Source organism: Oreochromis aureus, linkage group 1 (assembly GCF_013358895.1).
Source record: "Oreochromis aureus strain Israel breed Guangdong linkage group 1, ZZ_aureus, whole genome shotgun sequence".
NCBI classification, from domain to species: domain Eukaryota; kingdom Metazoa; phylum Chordata; class Actinopteri; order Cichliformes; family Cichlidae; genus Oreochromis; species Oreochromis aureus.
In genome coordinates this window covers 9178158-9190759 of record NC_052942.1, presented here as the reverse complement: position 1 = coordinate 9190759, position 12602 = coordinate 9178158, and the positions used below count along the sequence as shown (strand labels likewise).

Here is a 12602-nt window from a genome sequence, read left to right as displayed (position 1 = left end):
TGTTTTAATGTGATTCCAGTCACAGCTTATGCTTCTCAGAGAGAATGAGATGAGAACAAACAACAAAAATTCATTTAATTTAGACAACAATATAATTTTTAACATAAAACTCATTGTTGCAGCTGAATTTTACTTGTAGTCCTTTAAAAATAAAAACAACCTAAAAACAAAACAAACAAAACCCTTGAGTTATTGGTTCTGCCATTATTTAGCTAACATAAGCTAATGTAAGTCGACTGATCGCAACCAACCAACCAACCAACCAACCTGGTGACGTCAAGTTCTCTACTGGCATAAGAGCGCACTCTTCTAAAAACGTCACAGAAACTGTGAAAAGCAGGGCTCAATGGTGTAAATTGGCCTTTATACACGTACTGTTTCATGTCCACTGCAAGCCTTATCAGCACCTGCTTAATGAGAGCAAATCATCTAACACCCAGAGATTATAAGTGCAAGTATAACATAATTATAAAGCGGGAAATCATAACATCCTTGTACTAGCAAAACATTTGAGCTCTTGTTCACTTGTGAAGTTCAAACAAATTACCTTAACTATACTCGGTTTTGTTGTTGTGTTTGATTCCATTAGTGCAGCTGGGGTAACAAAGGGATTAGCAGTCATTCATTTGACCAGGACAGAAACAAACCATAAGGACTATAATAACCAAATCAGCCAATCTGTAGCCTAGAAGTGTCACTTGGAACATTTTGTTTGACTGCAATTAGCATGTTTGTGCTCACATTAACCAGCATACAAAAGCAAGGAATGAACGTGCAGAGAGCTCACAATCAGAGGTGCCCTGAGGAAAAAAAAAAGACACCACACTCACTTTCTAACTACCTCTTTGGTGTTCTAATTACATCAGGAAAGCCCCTGTTAGCTTAGCACTGAAAGAACATGAAAGTTACTAAAAAGCATAACAGAGACTACAAACAAGGCAACACAGGGACATGCTCAAAGGAATGCCTAGGGTCAGTTATATTTGTTTGTTTATTCATTTTTTTGCAAACTGAAAACTTGTGTGGTGATATAATACATGGCGGACACAAGTTAAGACTTTATTTGTGTGTGTAAATATATGCTCACTGGCCACAGTTGAACAGGTACACCCGTTTAACTGACTGTCAATGCAAATATCTAAAGAGCCAGTCATAGAAGGTTCAAGGTGAGCATCATAATGGAGAAGAAAGGCGATTAAAGTGATTTTTAGTGTGGCATGGTTGTTGGTGCCAGATGGGTTGGACTCACACACTGATCTACTGGAACTTTCCGACATAACCATCTCTGGGGTTTACAGAGAATGGTATGAAAAAGAAAACATCATCCTGCGGACCTGCTCTCTGAGTAAAAATGTTTGTTCGTGTAAGAGATCAGGTCAAGCTGGGAATAGGAAGGCACAGGTAACAACCACTCATTACAACTAAAGTATACATAAGAACATCTCTGAATGCACAACACTGTGCAATAGGATTGGAAAAAAACATAGTCTGGTCTGATGAGAATTTCTGCTGTGTCATTTGGATGCCAGGGGCAGAATTTGACATAACGAGAAAGCACGAATGGTTCAGGCGGCTGATGGTGCAATGGTGTGGGAAATATTCTCTTGACGCACTGAGCATCATTTAAACACCACAGTCTACCTGAGATCATGTCCATCCCATGGCCTTAATGTTCCTGTCTTCCGATGACTGCGTTCACGAGTATAACACACCATGTCTTTAAGCTCACATCCTCTCAAACTGGTTTCCTGAACATGGGAATGGGTTCACTGTACTCAAACGACCTCCAAAGTCACCAGATATCAATCCAATAGAGCATCTTTGGGAATTGGAAGTTCGCAGCATGGATGTGCAGCCAAGAAATCTGGAGCAACTCCATGAAGCTATGCCGTGTCAAGTCAATACTGAAGAAAATCTGTGACAAATGTTTCCAGCACCTTGTTGACAGGAAAAATTAAAGCACTTTTTTAGCCAAACTTAGTATGTAGGGGCTGGTGAGTGTAAGTACCATGTTACAGCACAGAAACACTGCATACAATCCATGCAAGCAGGTGGGTTAGTGCGGGTACAGCACCTTTTTTAAAACATATGGTTTGACTGACAAGTGATCCCTAAGGTGGGGAGTGTGAACACCAGTGATAATGACAACATTATTTTACAAATCATGCACACATAATGCCTCCTACATCAAATGCCCTTTAAATAGGGACACCAGATGTTATTTTGAACATTCAGGCAGCAGGTAAACATCCCAGACTGCTTTAGGCTGAATACAAACTTCAAGAGGAGAAAGTACAGAAGCCTCACACTTTCTGCCACCTCTCTTTCTCCCTCCATTCTTCCAATGTTTCTGCAGAGCTGCTTGCTTACTTCTATAGAGGTGAAATCAAGTGGAACCACAATTACCTTGGCCTCCTATTGTTTACATGGTGCTGTTTTCACAAAGGACAATCCCCTCCACCAGGCAGGAGAGAGACAGCTGAGAGAAACTAAAGCAAAAGGTTATACATGTTGTGTAAGGGAACTATAGCCAGTGTTCCTCCAAGGAAGGAGCTGCTCATATTGTAATACTAAGGATGGGGCCTATAGTAAAGTAAGCTTGTGGTCTGTGTGTGGAAGAAGTTGATAGATGCATCATGTCTGTTGAGACACATGTGATACATCCATGAACTCTGTCCGGAAGCAATGGCAGGAAGAAACAAACAAACAAACATGCAAGAGTAAAGGACATTTTTCATTTGCAGTCCCTCTCTGCCTTGTTTCTGCTTGGAAAGTATATCTGATAATTCTTTTTTGCATTTGTTTATTTTTTAATTATTTCACCTGCCTGAGAGCTTGACAGCATCTACAATTAATAGCTCAGTCAAACTAGAGTAATAATGGAAATGCAACCTCATTGTAACTACGGAAAAATTAATTGACGCAACAACCACTGGGCAACCACTTGCAACTGTAAGGTGACTGCATGACCTTCATGACTGGTGACTCGCATGACTCGTGTTTCCAAACTTGGTCAAACTTGGACTGGAATCACTTTCAGACAGATTGGAGAAGAACCACGGTTCCCTAGTAGCTAAACTGCCGTCCTGCATCAACTACGCCACTATTTGCAGAGGAATTTTCCTGAGCGACTTCCTCGCTAGCCAGACTGTATTCATGGTGGTCCTCAACATAATTCAGCTGCTTCTCCAAAAAGGAACACATCCACAAACTCTACCAAGCAACTGGTTAAAGCATTTGGCGATTTATTTATCTGCAAATAACATATTTGAAAAGGAGAAACTTATAAATGGCGAAAGTTTCTTGAAGAAAACTTGTGAGTGTACACAAAAGCAAGAGACACGCAAACCCCTATAACCCCACCCCACACAAACATAATCTGTGGGAAACACTGCTTCCAGTATATTTAATAATTAAAGTTTAACAACTGCAAAGACTGAAGCTAATTTGCAGTTTACTGAAAAGCTTGGGTTCACTTTCTCCATGCTAATTGCCTGATAGAATAAGAGACAAGAAAAAAAATGGTGTCCAGTTTTGTGTCTCCTCCTTAATGCAGTTGCAATAATATCATTACCAAAAACCTTTTAAGATCTAGACACAATGCAGAATAACAATACAGATTTCAGAACAAGCAACCAATTACACAAGCTAATGTGCAATCACATTAACATTGTGAAATATGAGCAGTCACCACCTTTAGCTGTGAACGCTAACTCTGTTTTACGTCCATGCACAGGATCTGACACCCTCGAGGAGAAGCTGAAGGAAAAGCAGGAAGTGGGAAAAGGGAGACAGCAAGACGATTTATCTCTCCCAGCAGATGCAGAGAGTGCTCCTTGGGCTCCCAGTCAGCTGCCAGGACAGTTTACAAGCTGCAAAATGGATTGATTGTCCATGGATCCTTGTCCCTGTGTTGCTGCCAACTGCGAGCTAATTAAAGAACACTTTCTCTGGAGAAACACTGAGCAGCAACCAAGCACATTCTATTTACTCTTAAGAAAACACGCTGCTCTAAACAAAAGGATCAATCTGTAGCCTGCAAGACACAAGTTACTACAATGAAATGTTTTTTTACTTTGAAATCATGAATAAATATACATCTTTAAAACACAAAGCAATAGGAAAAACATTCGAGCAAACAGGGATGACACCCATTACCTCAGTATAAATTTAAACGGAGCATTTGTGCTGTTAAAAGTAGGCATATATTTTGCTGAAGCTGCTTCCGTACTTTGTCCTGACATATACCTCTGAGAAGGTCGGGGAACAATGCTGTTATACATTTGTTCTTTTTAATCAAAAATATCTAGGGCAGAAAAGCCATTAAATGAATAAATGGCAGCAATCAGCCATTCTTATTCCATCACACGCTAAGCTTTAAAGCTTTAAAAAGACAACTGCTGAGGCATTTATCAGTTTGCATTCACTTCTGTGTATGCTTTAATTTCAGATAATAAAGTAAAAGTTTCAGCAGCACAGTTGCAAAGCAGCAGTGCCTGGTGGCCTCTGGACACCAACATGTTTTTTTTTTTAATGCATGTGAATCATTGGACCAGCAGCATGAGTCAGTGTGAAAGCTGCAGCAAATATTAAGAGCTACTGACACACATGTGAATCATAGTATTATCTGGACCCAATTACAAGAATCACTCATTCATTTTTATTGTGTACTCTCCTCAAGAGCAAAATGTAAACAAGCGCCTTCACTGGAAGAGAGAGAAATCGAGCTGTGTCAATGTCCATGTCCATCTACCAATTAGACATGGACAAAACATTGTCCTTTTCATTATATATATTTACCTGACAGCTACAGACCATTCCATTTTAGTCCTGCTTGACTTATCTGCAGCCTTCGATACTGTTGATCATGCTACTTGTATTAACAAACAAAACTGGATTGGTATCACTGGTAGTGCTCAAAAATTATTTTCTTCTACTTATCAAATAGATACTTCAGAATTCATATTAATTAGTGTATGTCCTCATCTGCACTGCTAGTATGTGGAGTCCCCCAGGGCTCAATCCTTGGACCAATTCTGTTTTCTTTATATGCGCCTATGGAATCTCCTACCATTGCTATGCAGATGATAAACATTTATAGTTTGGCAGCCTCTCCTGCCTCAAAGAATGTATTCAAATTGCCTTCATCTCAATTCCTGTTAAACTGAGGTTCTAGTGCTTGGCCCAGACAGTTTGTCTAGGGAGGTTAGCGATGTAATCATCACTCCCCTCACCAATAACATGAAATCATCTGTTAAAAACCTTGGCATAATTTTTGACCAACACCTGAATTTTGAAACCCACATCTCAAAGCTGACGCAGTCTTGTTTCCTTCATCTCAGAAATATTGTGAAAATCAAACCTTGACTGTCATTCAATCATCTTGAACTTTTTGTGCACACTTTAATTTTCTCCTTGATTATTATAATTTACTTTTCATGTGTGTCTCTCAGTCCTCCATAGCTTGTCTCCAATTACATTCTGCACTAACAAAAACTAGCAGGCCGTCACATATTATACCGATCCTTGCAATCCTTCACTGGCTTGCAGTGAAATTTAGGATCCACTTTAAAATTCTGCTATTAACATATAAAGCTCTACATGGACAGGCCCCTGCTTATATAACAGAGCTTCTAAGACCTTTTCAGTGTAGCCGGCCTTTCCCATTGTCTAAACAGTGTCTCCTAAGTGTTATTCGCTTTGATTTTAAAACCAGAGGTGATCATGCTTTTGAGGTTGTTGCGCCCAAACTGCGGAACAGCTTTCCTCAGTGAATCGGTTTGGCTCACTCTGTTATTTCTTTTAAATGACAGCTGAAAACTAATTTTTATAGGTTAGCGTTTCCTTAATCTTTCCCCCTTCATTTTTGGCCATAGTTTGCAACCACTTGTTGGAATTCATGTCTGCCGGTATGGCTGATTATGTGTCTGTTTATGTGCCTGTATGTTTGAACATATACACTTATCTTAAATGTGTGGCTTTTATTTGAACTGTGAAGCACTTAACTCTGTTTTGAAAAGTGCTTTACAAATAAAACTATAAAAGAAAGTAATACAATTATAGTTATTATCTGTTGCAGATTTATATTTCATGATTTCATGATTTTTCTGTTTATGGTTAGGAAAGAAGCTTTAATCTTTTTAACCATTATGCATAAAATAACATTATAATAACATTATATGAATAATTTGGGACATTTTAATTCGTGGATCTCTCTCTCCGGGAGTACCAAATTCAACAGATGTTACAGAGTCACGAGTACAGTCTGAGTCACCGTCATTTATTTTTGTGTGTTGCTCTTTACTGTATCTTTGCAGCAGAGAGACCTGAAAAGGTGGTGAAACAGCAGATCAGACAGCTAGCTGCTTAGTTCAATATCCAGATTATCAGCATAAACCCCTTGAAATATGGTATGTATTTTAACCATAGTCTATATACTAAATATAGAATGTGACAGCGACTGTGACATCAACCTATTTGTTTTGAACTTGACAATGTGAAGCCTCAGCATTAATCTCACCACCACGTTAGTCTTTTGGATCCTGAGGCATGAAATTTAGATGAACAGGTGGATTTCTAAATGATCAGCTAATACTAACAAGCTTGGTTTGTAAGCGGCATTCTGCATGGTTCCAATGACACACTCATATCAGCTATTTAGTCCAGAGTAACATGCTAGTTAAATGCCAGAATTTCCATCACTTTTTGGGATTGGCCAAATTAAACAGCAGGTCATATTATTTGTCATATAATTTAACTTCCCAGAAAGGAACACACAGCACAGACACAGAATAGATGCAGTTCAGTAAGTCCAATTACTGGAGGTGGGGCCTAGCAGACAACACTCAGCTGTCTATGTCGGGACATCTGCCAATCAAAGTGACATCCAAGTAGATGGTGAGGAATTTATGGATGAATTAGAAAAACAAAACAAAACAACTAAACATCCCCACTGTTGTTGTTATAAACTGGGAACCTATCCACAGAGGATAGTCTGTACCAGGCTGTAAACATACTTTTTTATAATGGTGCATTTTAGCATGGGAGTGTATGGAACTCTACTCATTAGGTAAACCTAGCATACCACAAGTCAGCCAGTATTACAGCCAGGGGTAGGTACTGGGGCGGGTGGAAATGATTAGCACTGAGTGTATTAGCATACATACGGATTTGCACTAAATACAATATCTAGTTAAGACTGAAAGTAAGGCGTATCTTGAGAGATATATATTTGCATATATCTGGTCATAAAGAACTGCACTGAATACTCTCAGGATGATCAGTTATCCATAAGTTGCTAACAATGTAAACCAAAATGGCTGCCTGCTTGTGGTGCTAAGTGAAAGTTGCATGCACCACACAACATTGCCACAGATCCCATTGGCAAGACTGCAATAAATGAAAGAAAGTAGGCATAACCACTTACAACTTGCTATTCGTTACAGGTCGGGTGATTTTTTTTTCTTTTGTCCCACAAGCTAAAGGAAAACTTTCAGTTAGCTCCAGTGCCATCGCACATTACACCCTGGATAACTCACTGGTACACTACTGGTCAGTTTTGACAATCCTTAAAGTGAGTCAGTGACATATTTCCATGCATGCAGACGCACCGGTGCAAGAGTACTCGTCCACTCTGGTGAAGCCTGGTAGACAGTCACAGCGATGGCTGCCGGGCAGGTTGACGCACACTGTGTTGGACTGGCAGTAGTGCATCTGCGTCGCGCACTCATCAATATCTGAGGACAAAGAAAGAATATGCAGCGGGTTAATAATTCTTTAGGCTTCTTTAAAGACACACCTACTCCTTTTGGAACTAACAAGTGAATCGCTTTTAATCACCTCACAAAGGAAGGGTGTCTGAGCCCCATCTTGATGCACGAGTCATTAATTAGAGTTTTGCACAACCGAAACTGCACACACCGAAAAACCTCAGACAAACAAAGACACTTAAATTTAAGTATTGCTCGTATGGTTTAAATGGAACGATCGTGCCCAGTACAATGGAGAGAGAGAGAGCGTGACAACTGACTGAATCGAGCACACCAGAAGCAATCACGACAAGGAGGAGAAAGGAAAGGAAAAGGCTGATGAGATAAGGACATATCAATTGAAGAGGACAAAGTAGAGCAGGGAGTAGAGCATCTTTCCTGACATCTATTATGTGGAGCTAATATCATGATATATTACGTCTTCTCTTCATACACACAGGCTCTCTCCTCCTAATGTAGCTTGAAAGACATCGTATGAGCACTAAAACATGGAGCTCGGGGAAGCATTAGCAGAGCTGGATGACTGCTGATGAAATGGGATTGGAAACACACAAGGGAGGCGTTATGCAGAAGGGAGCCCTAAATTTGCGCGCGTGCATTTGTACAGTGCCGAGTATTTATGCGGATGTGAGCAGAAGAGAACCGGTTTCCCGAGGCTAACAGGCCTTTCCACCACTTAAGGGAAGGAGAGAGTGAGGACAGCATTTCCATATCCTCTCCTTGGATAAATACATTCCAGCCTCGAGGTGTTCAGCTCACACTTTCCCCTTACAATAGAATGAATGCGTATGAAGTATGTAATTGACTTACATGCAACACCCATAAGGTTTTTTTCTCGGTGAGTTTCATCCTTGGAGAGTGTACAGTAGCAGTGTTAAATTCCACAAAGAGAGGCCGATCATGTATTCAGGCATACAAAGGCATTGATCTCCTGCATCAAAAACATGGAACTTATTTGAGTGCTTTGAGGCTGAGCGACAGCACCCGAATCTAATTTTCATCTTGTCCTGAAGCACTGCTCCGCCTAAAAAGCTTACTCATTTGATTAACCTTTATTGGCAAAAGGTGCCAAACTGTTGTTCAAAGGTTGATGACAGTCGACACGGAGACTCAATGACTCAAAGTCGAGCACTCGCTGCTTTTGTTTCGCTTTCACTTAAAGCAAGACGACCCTCTGGTGTCAAGTCTGAGGCCGTGGCAAGACTTTTCTGTTGTTTTAAGGCCCTGCATCCCCTGTGTTTGTAAAAGTCTGTGTGTGTATTCGCCCTCTGCTGCCTCCTCTGGGAGCATTGTTGCAGGTGAGGTCTGCTGACAGAACTGAAACTGTCATTTCACGGCGGGGGGATGGAGGAGAAGCGGTTCGTTTTTCTGTTCGTTTTTTGCCAGAGTGTGTGTGTGTGTGTGTGTATGTGTTTCTCTCCGCCACTCTACTCCCTCCCCACACCCCCATCTCTCTGCCCCAGACACTACACCCCACCTCCACCCTTCCCCTTCCCAATATGAGCTCACTTTCTTCATCTCTCTGCTGCTTTATTCATGCTGTGATGTAGGTCAGGGCTGGGTAGGGGAACAGCTAAAAATAAGGCAGGATAGGACTCTGTGCATGTATGAGTGTGAGTGTGCGCGTGCTTGTTTACGTTAGCTCATTTCTTTGTTGTGTACTTGTGTGTGTCTGGGAGAGAGATGGGTAAAAATAAGGGTGCTGTGTGCTTGGATCCTGTGAGACAGAAAGAGAGAAGAACCTTGTTCGCTTGCTGTCGTCTGTATGTGTACGCACTAGCGCATTCATCACCTCTTACTGTAGGGGTCAATGGAAACAGCTTTCTACGTTACAACAATATTGTTTCTTGTTGATGGAAACTCCTTTATTTCCTTTACCTAGATACTCACAGATCGCGTGAATGCATTACTGAGGGTGTCTGTAAATGCAAGCTTATAGGACTCACTGCAGCTGATCAGTCACTTTTATTTTCTCTGTTTGAAGTCTGTGAGATGAAGCTGCTGCTACAGCCTCTGAATGAAACAGAGATGGAAATAAATTTTGAGATAAGTCCCTTTCGACTTCAAAAGTGACTGTCAGCAAATGTGAGACTTGCTTGGTGCTTGGTGTATGTGTGCTTCCACCAGTGAATGTTTTGCCAATGTTTTACATCCAGCAAACTTTGAATTGTTACTCAATTTAATTTTCAGGTTTGTCAGGTTTGCACACTGACTATCACTCAGCACTAGGCCTTACATTTTTTAAAAGAGATAGAGTTCAGTTAAATGGGTTGCAAAGGATGAAAGGCCTTCTCAGGTATTGTTCTTTTAATCCAGATCACTGTTTAGCTAAGCAGTAATACAGCTTTTATGGAAAAACTCTTTATATCAAACAATTCACAGCCTCAGTTCAACTTACAAATGGGGTATTTGGCTGAAAAACACTGTATTAGACTGGGTCCTTCATGTCATGTGGTTCATCTCACATTTGAACCTTGCCCTATTACAGTCATATGAAAAATAATGTTTTCAAAGAAGTCTATAAACTCCTGTGAAAAATGAAGCATACCCCATGATTCAGTAACTTGTAGCAATTGAATGAAGTAATGGTTTTCAGTATGACTATCAGTCTCTCACATCATTGTGATGCAATTTTGGCCCACTCTTTTTCACAACGTTGCTTCAGTTCATTGAGGTTTTGGGGCATTGATTTATGCACAGCTCACTCGAAGACTCAGTTGCATCATTTCAGTCGGGTTGAGCCTGGACTTTGGGCCATTGCAGCACATTCTTGTCTTTTTCAGCCATTCTTTTGCAGAGTTGCTTCCATGTTTGTGATCATTGTGCTGTCGTGTGACCGAGTTTCAACCAAGCATTAGCCGTCAGAAAAATCACCTCACATTCAACTCTAGGATATGAAGGCGCTCATTTAGGCTCCGTTCACACTAATGCGTTTTCGTTTGAAAATGCATCGTTTTCTGTCCGTTTTGGCCTCCCGTCCACACTGAGACGGCGTTTTCCCCAAGGAAAACGCAGCATTTTGAAAAAAGCTCTCGAAAACGCATACATTTCAGAACTGAGCTGTCCCGTCGCAGTGTGGGCACTGGAAAACGCAGACTTTCGAAAACGATGATGCATGTTGGTCATATGATGCAGTCATGTGACCACTTAAACCAAGATGGCGGACGGCATCGGACAGCAGTTGTTTTGTTTGCTCACAATTTTGGTAGTGAGTCGTCTTGCGTTTCATGCATTCGCGGAACTGCAACGTCAGCGTTTTGGGCCGTTTTAGTGTGGACGCGCAACTCTGAAAACGACTGAAACGTTAGTGTGGACGCGGAGCGTTTTCAGATGAAAACGCCGTTTTCAAATCTATCCGGGCTAGTGTGGACGTAGCCTAAGTCAACTCAACGACTGCAAAGTGTCTAGGTCCCAAATCATCACCCCTCTGCCACCATGCACCATGCTGGTTCCAAAGGACAAATCCCCCAAACACAAGCTAAGCAACATAGTCTATGACGTGTAATGTAGTGAGGAGTGCTTGGATCTCTACATAGGAGAAACCAAACACACTCCACAATATAGAGCCAACGCAACAGGACAAGACTCAGCTGCACACCTGCACTCTTAAGGAGGTCAATGTTTACATTTATCTCAGTTTTGCCAGTTTAGCTCTATAGATCAGCAGCAATCATCTCCAGACATGGTTAGCAGTGTAATATCGACATAAATATATCCATAGATCCAAGTTACAGTTCAGTTTATTCATGTCACCACTAATTCATGTGATCAATTTAAGAGCTAGAGCATTTTTTTGAAAACAACTTAATAAGAACCGTTTCCTTCCTTCCTTGAAATCATCATCCTTCTAGATAAAAATCTCATCACTGTCTCAGTAGATTGCCTTCTTACACAGTAACACACCTACATCTGCATTCCCCCGTTCTTTGACCTCTCTCTCATCCTCAATCTATTCTCTTCCACACTGAAGTTAATCTCAGTCTGCAATTACACACCATGATAATTGAGACTTGCGCAGGGCTTTGCTTTCCGCACACAGACATGTGCTCAAACATTAAATGGGATGTTTCATTTATTTTTTCCATGATGCACTTGGTGTAAACAGCTAACCATTTTTTTTGTTTATTTTCGCAGTGAGAAAATAAGGGTTTCCAATAATAGGCACTTTTACAGAAATTATTATGCTTGTATGCAAGTGTCAGTCACTGCACAGCACGTAGCTGCAATCAATTGAATGCATGAAATGACATCAAAATCACAGCAACAGTTTCCAACTTAAGCAAATACAAGAGTGCAAACAGTACCGCCTGTATTCATATAGCAGCAAGGTGATGGTTTTCTCAGTCATGCATAGCGTAAATCAGGACTAAGATTAAAACTCTCAAGTTATGCCAACAGTTTGGAGGCCAGCTCACTTGCTTGCTCGCTTGTTACTCACAGTTGGATGAGAGGACCGTCATCCATTTTGCCTCTGTGCAGGTCCAGATCAAGATCTGCTTGTTGTGCCATAAGAAAGAAAATTGCCATCGACTCAGACAATAATTCCACACAAAAGCTATTGTTACCTTAGACAGGTTGAGCCCTTGACACGTGTAAAGCAATTTGCCATGTTAAATACTGTTAAGACAGACATGGCTCCATTGTGTTACAATAAATATGAAGTTGTTAATATGAATAGTCCCTGCAGCCCAACAGGAAGTTCCCTCGAGTGTGACCCCTGTTCCTGTGACTCTCTGCTTCCATATGATAGTTCTGAACCCTTCTCCTGCCAACAGGAAGCTCCCCATCTCCTGGAGTATGACCCCTGTTCCCATGACCATTCACTTTCTTTAA

At 40.9% G+C, this 12602-nt stretch overlaps 1 protein-coding gene across 1 annotated transcript in view; it reads right to left on the bottom strand.

Annotated features, from left to right (window-relative positions):
* Positions 1–12602, bottom strand: part of LOC116336536 (protein kinase C-binding protein NELL1) — a 285884-nt gene that overhangs the window by 90514 nt on the left and 182768 nt on the right. The window contains exon 14 of the mRNA XM_039603744.1: positions 7611–7736. Coding sequence (XP_039459678.1) covers positions 7611–7736 — 126 coding nt within the window. The remainder of the gene's footprint in view (positions 1–7610; positions 7737–12602) is intronic.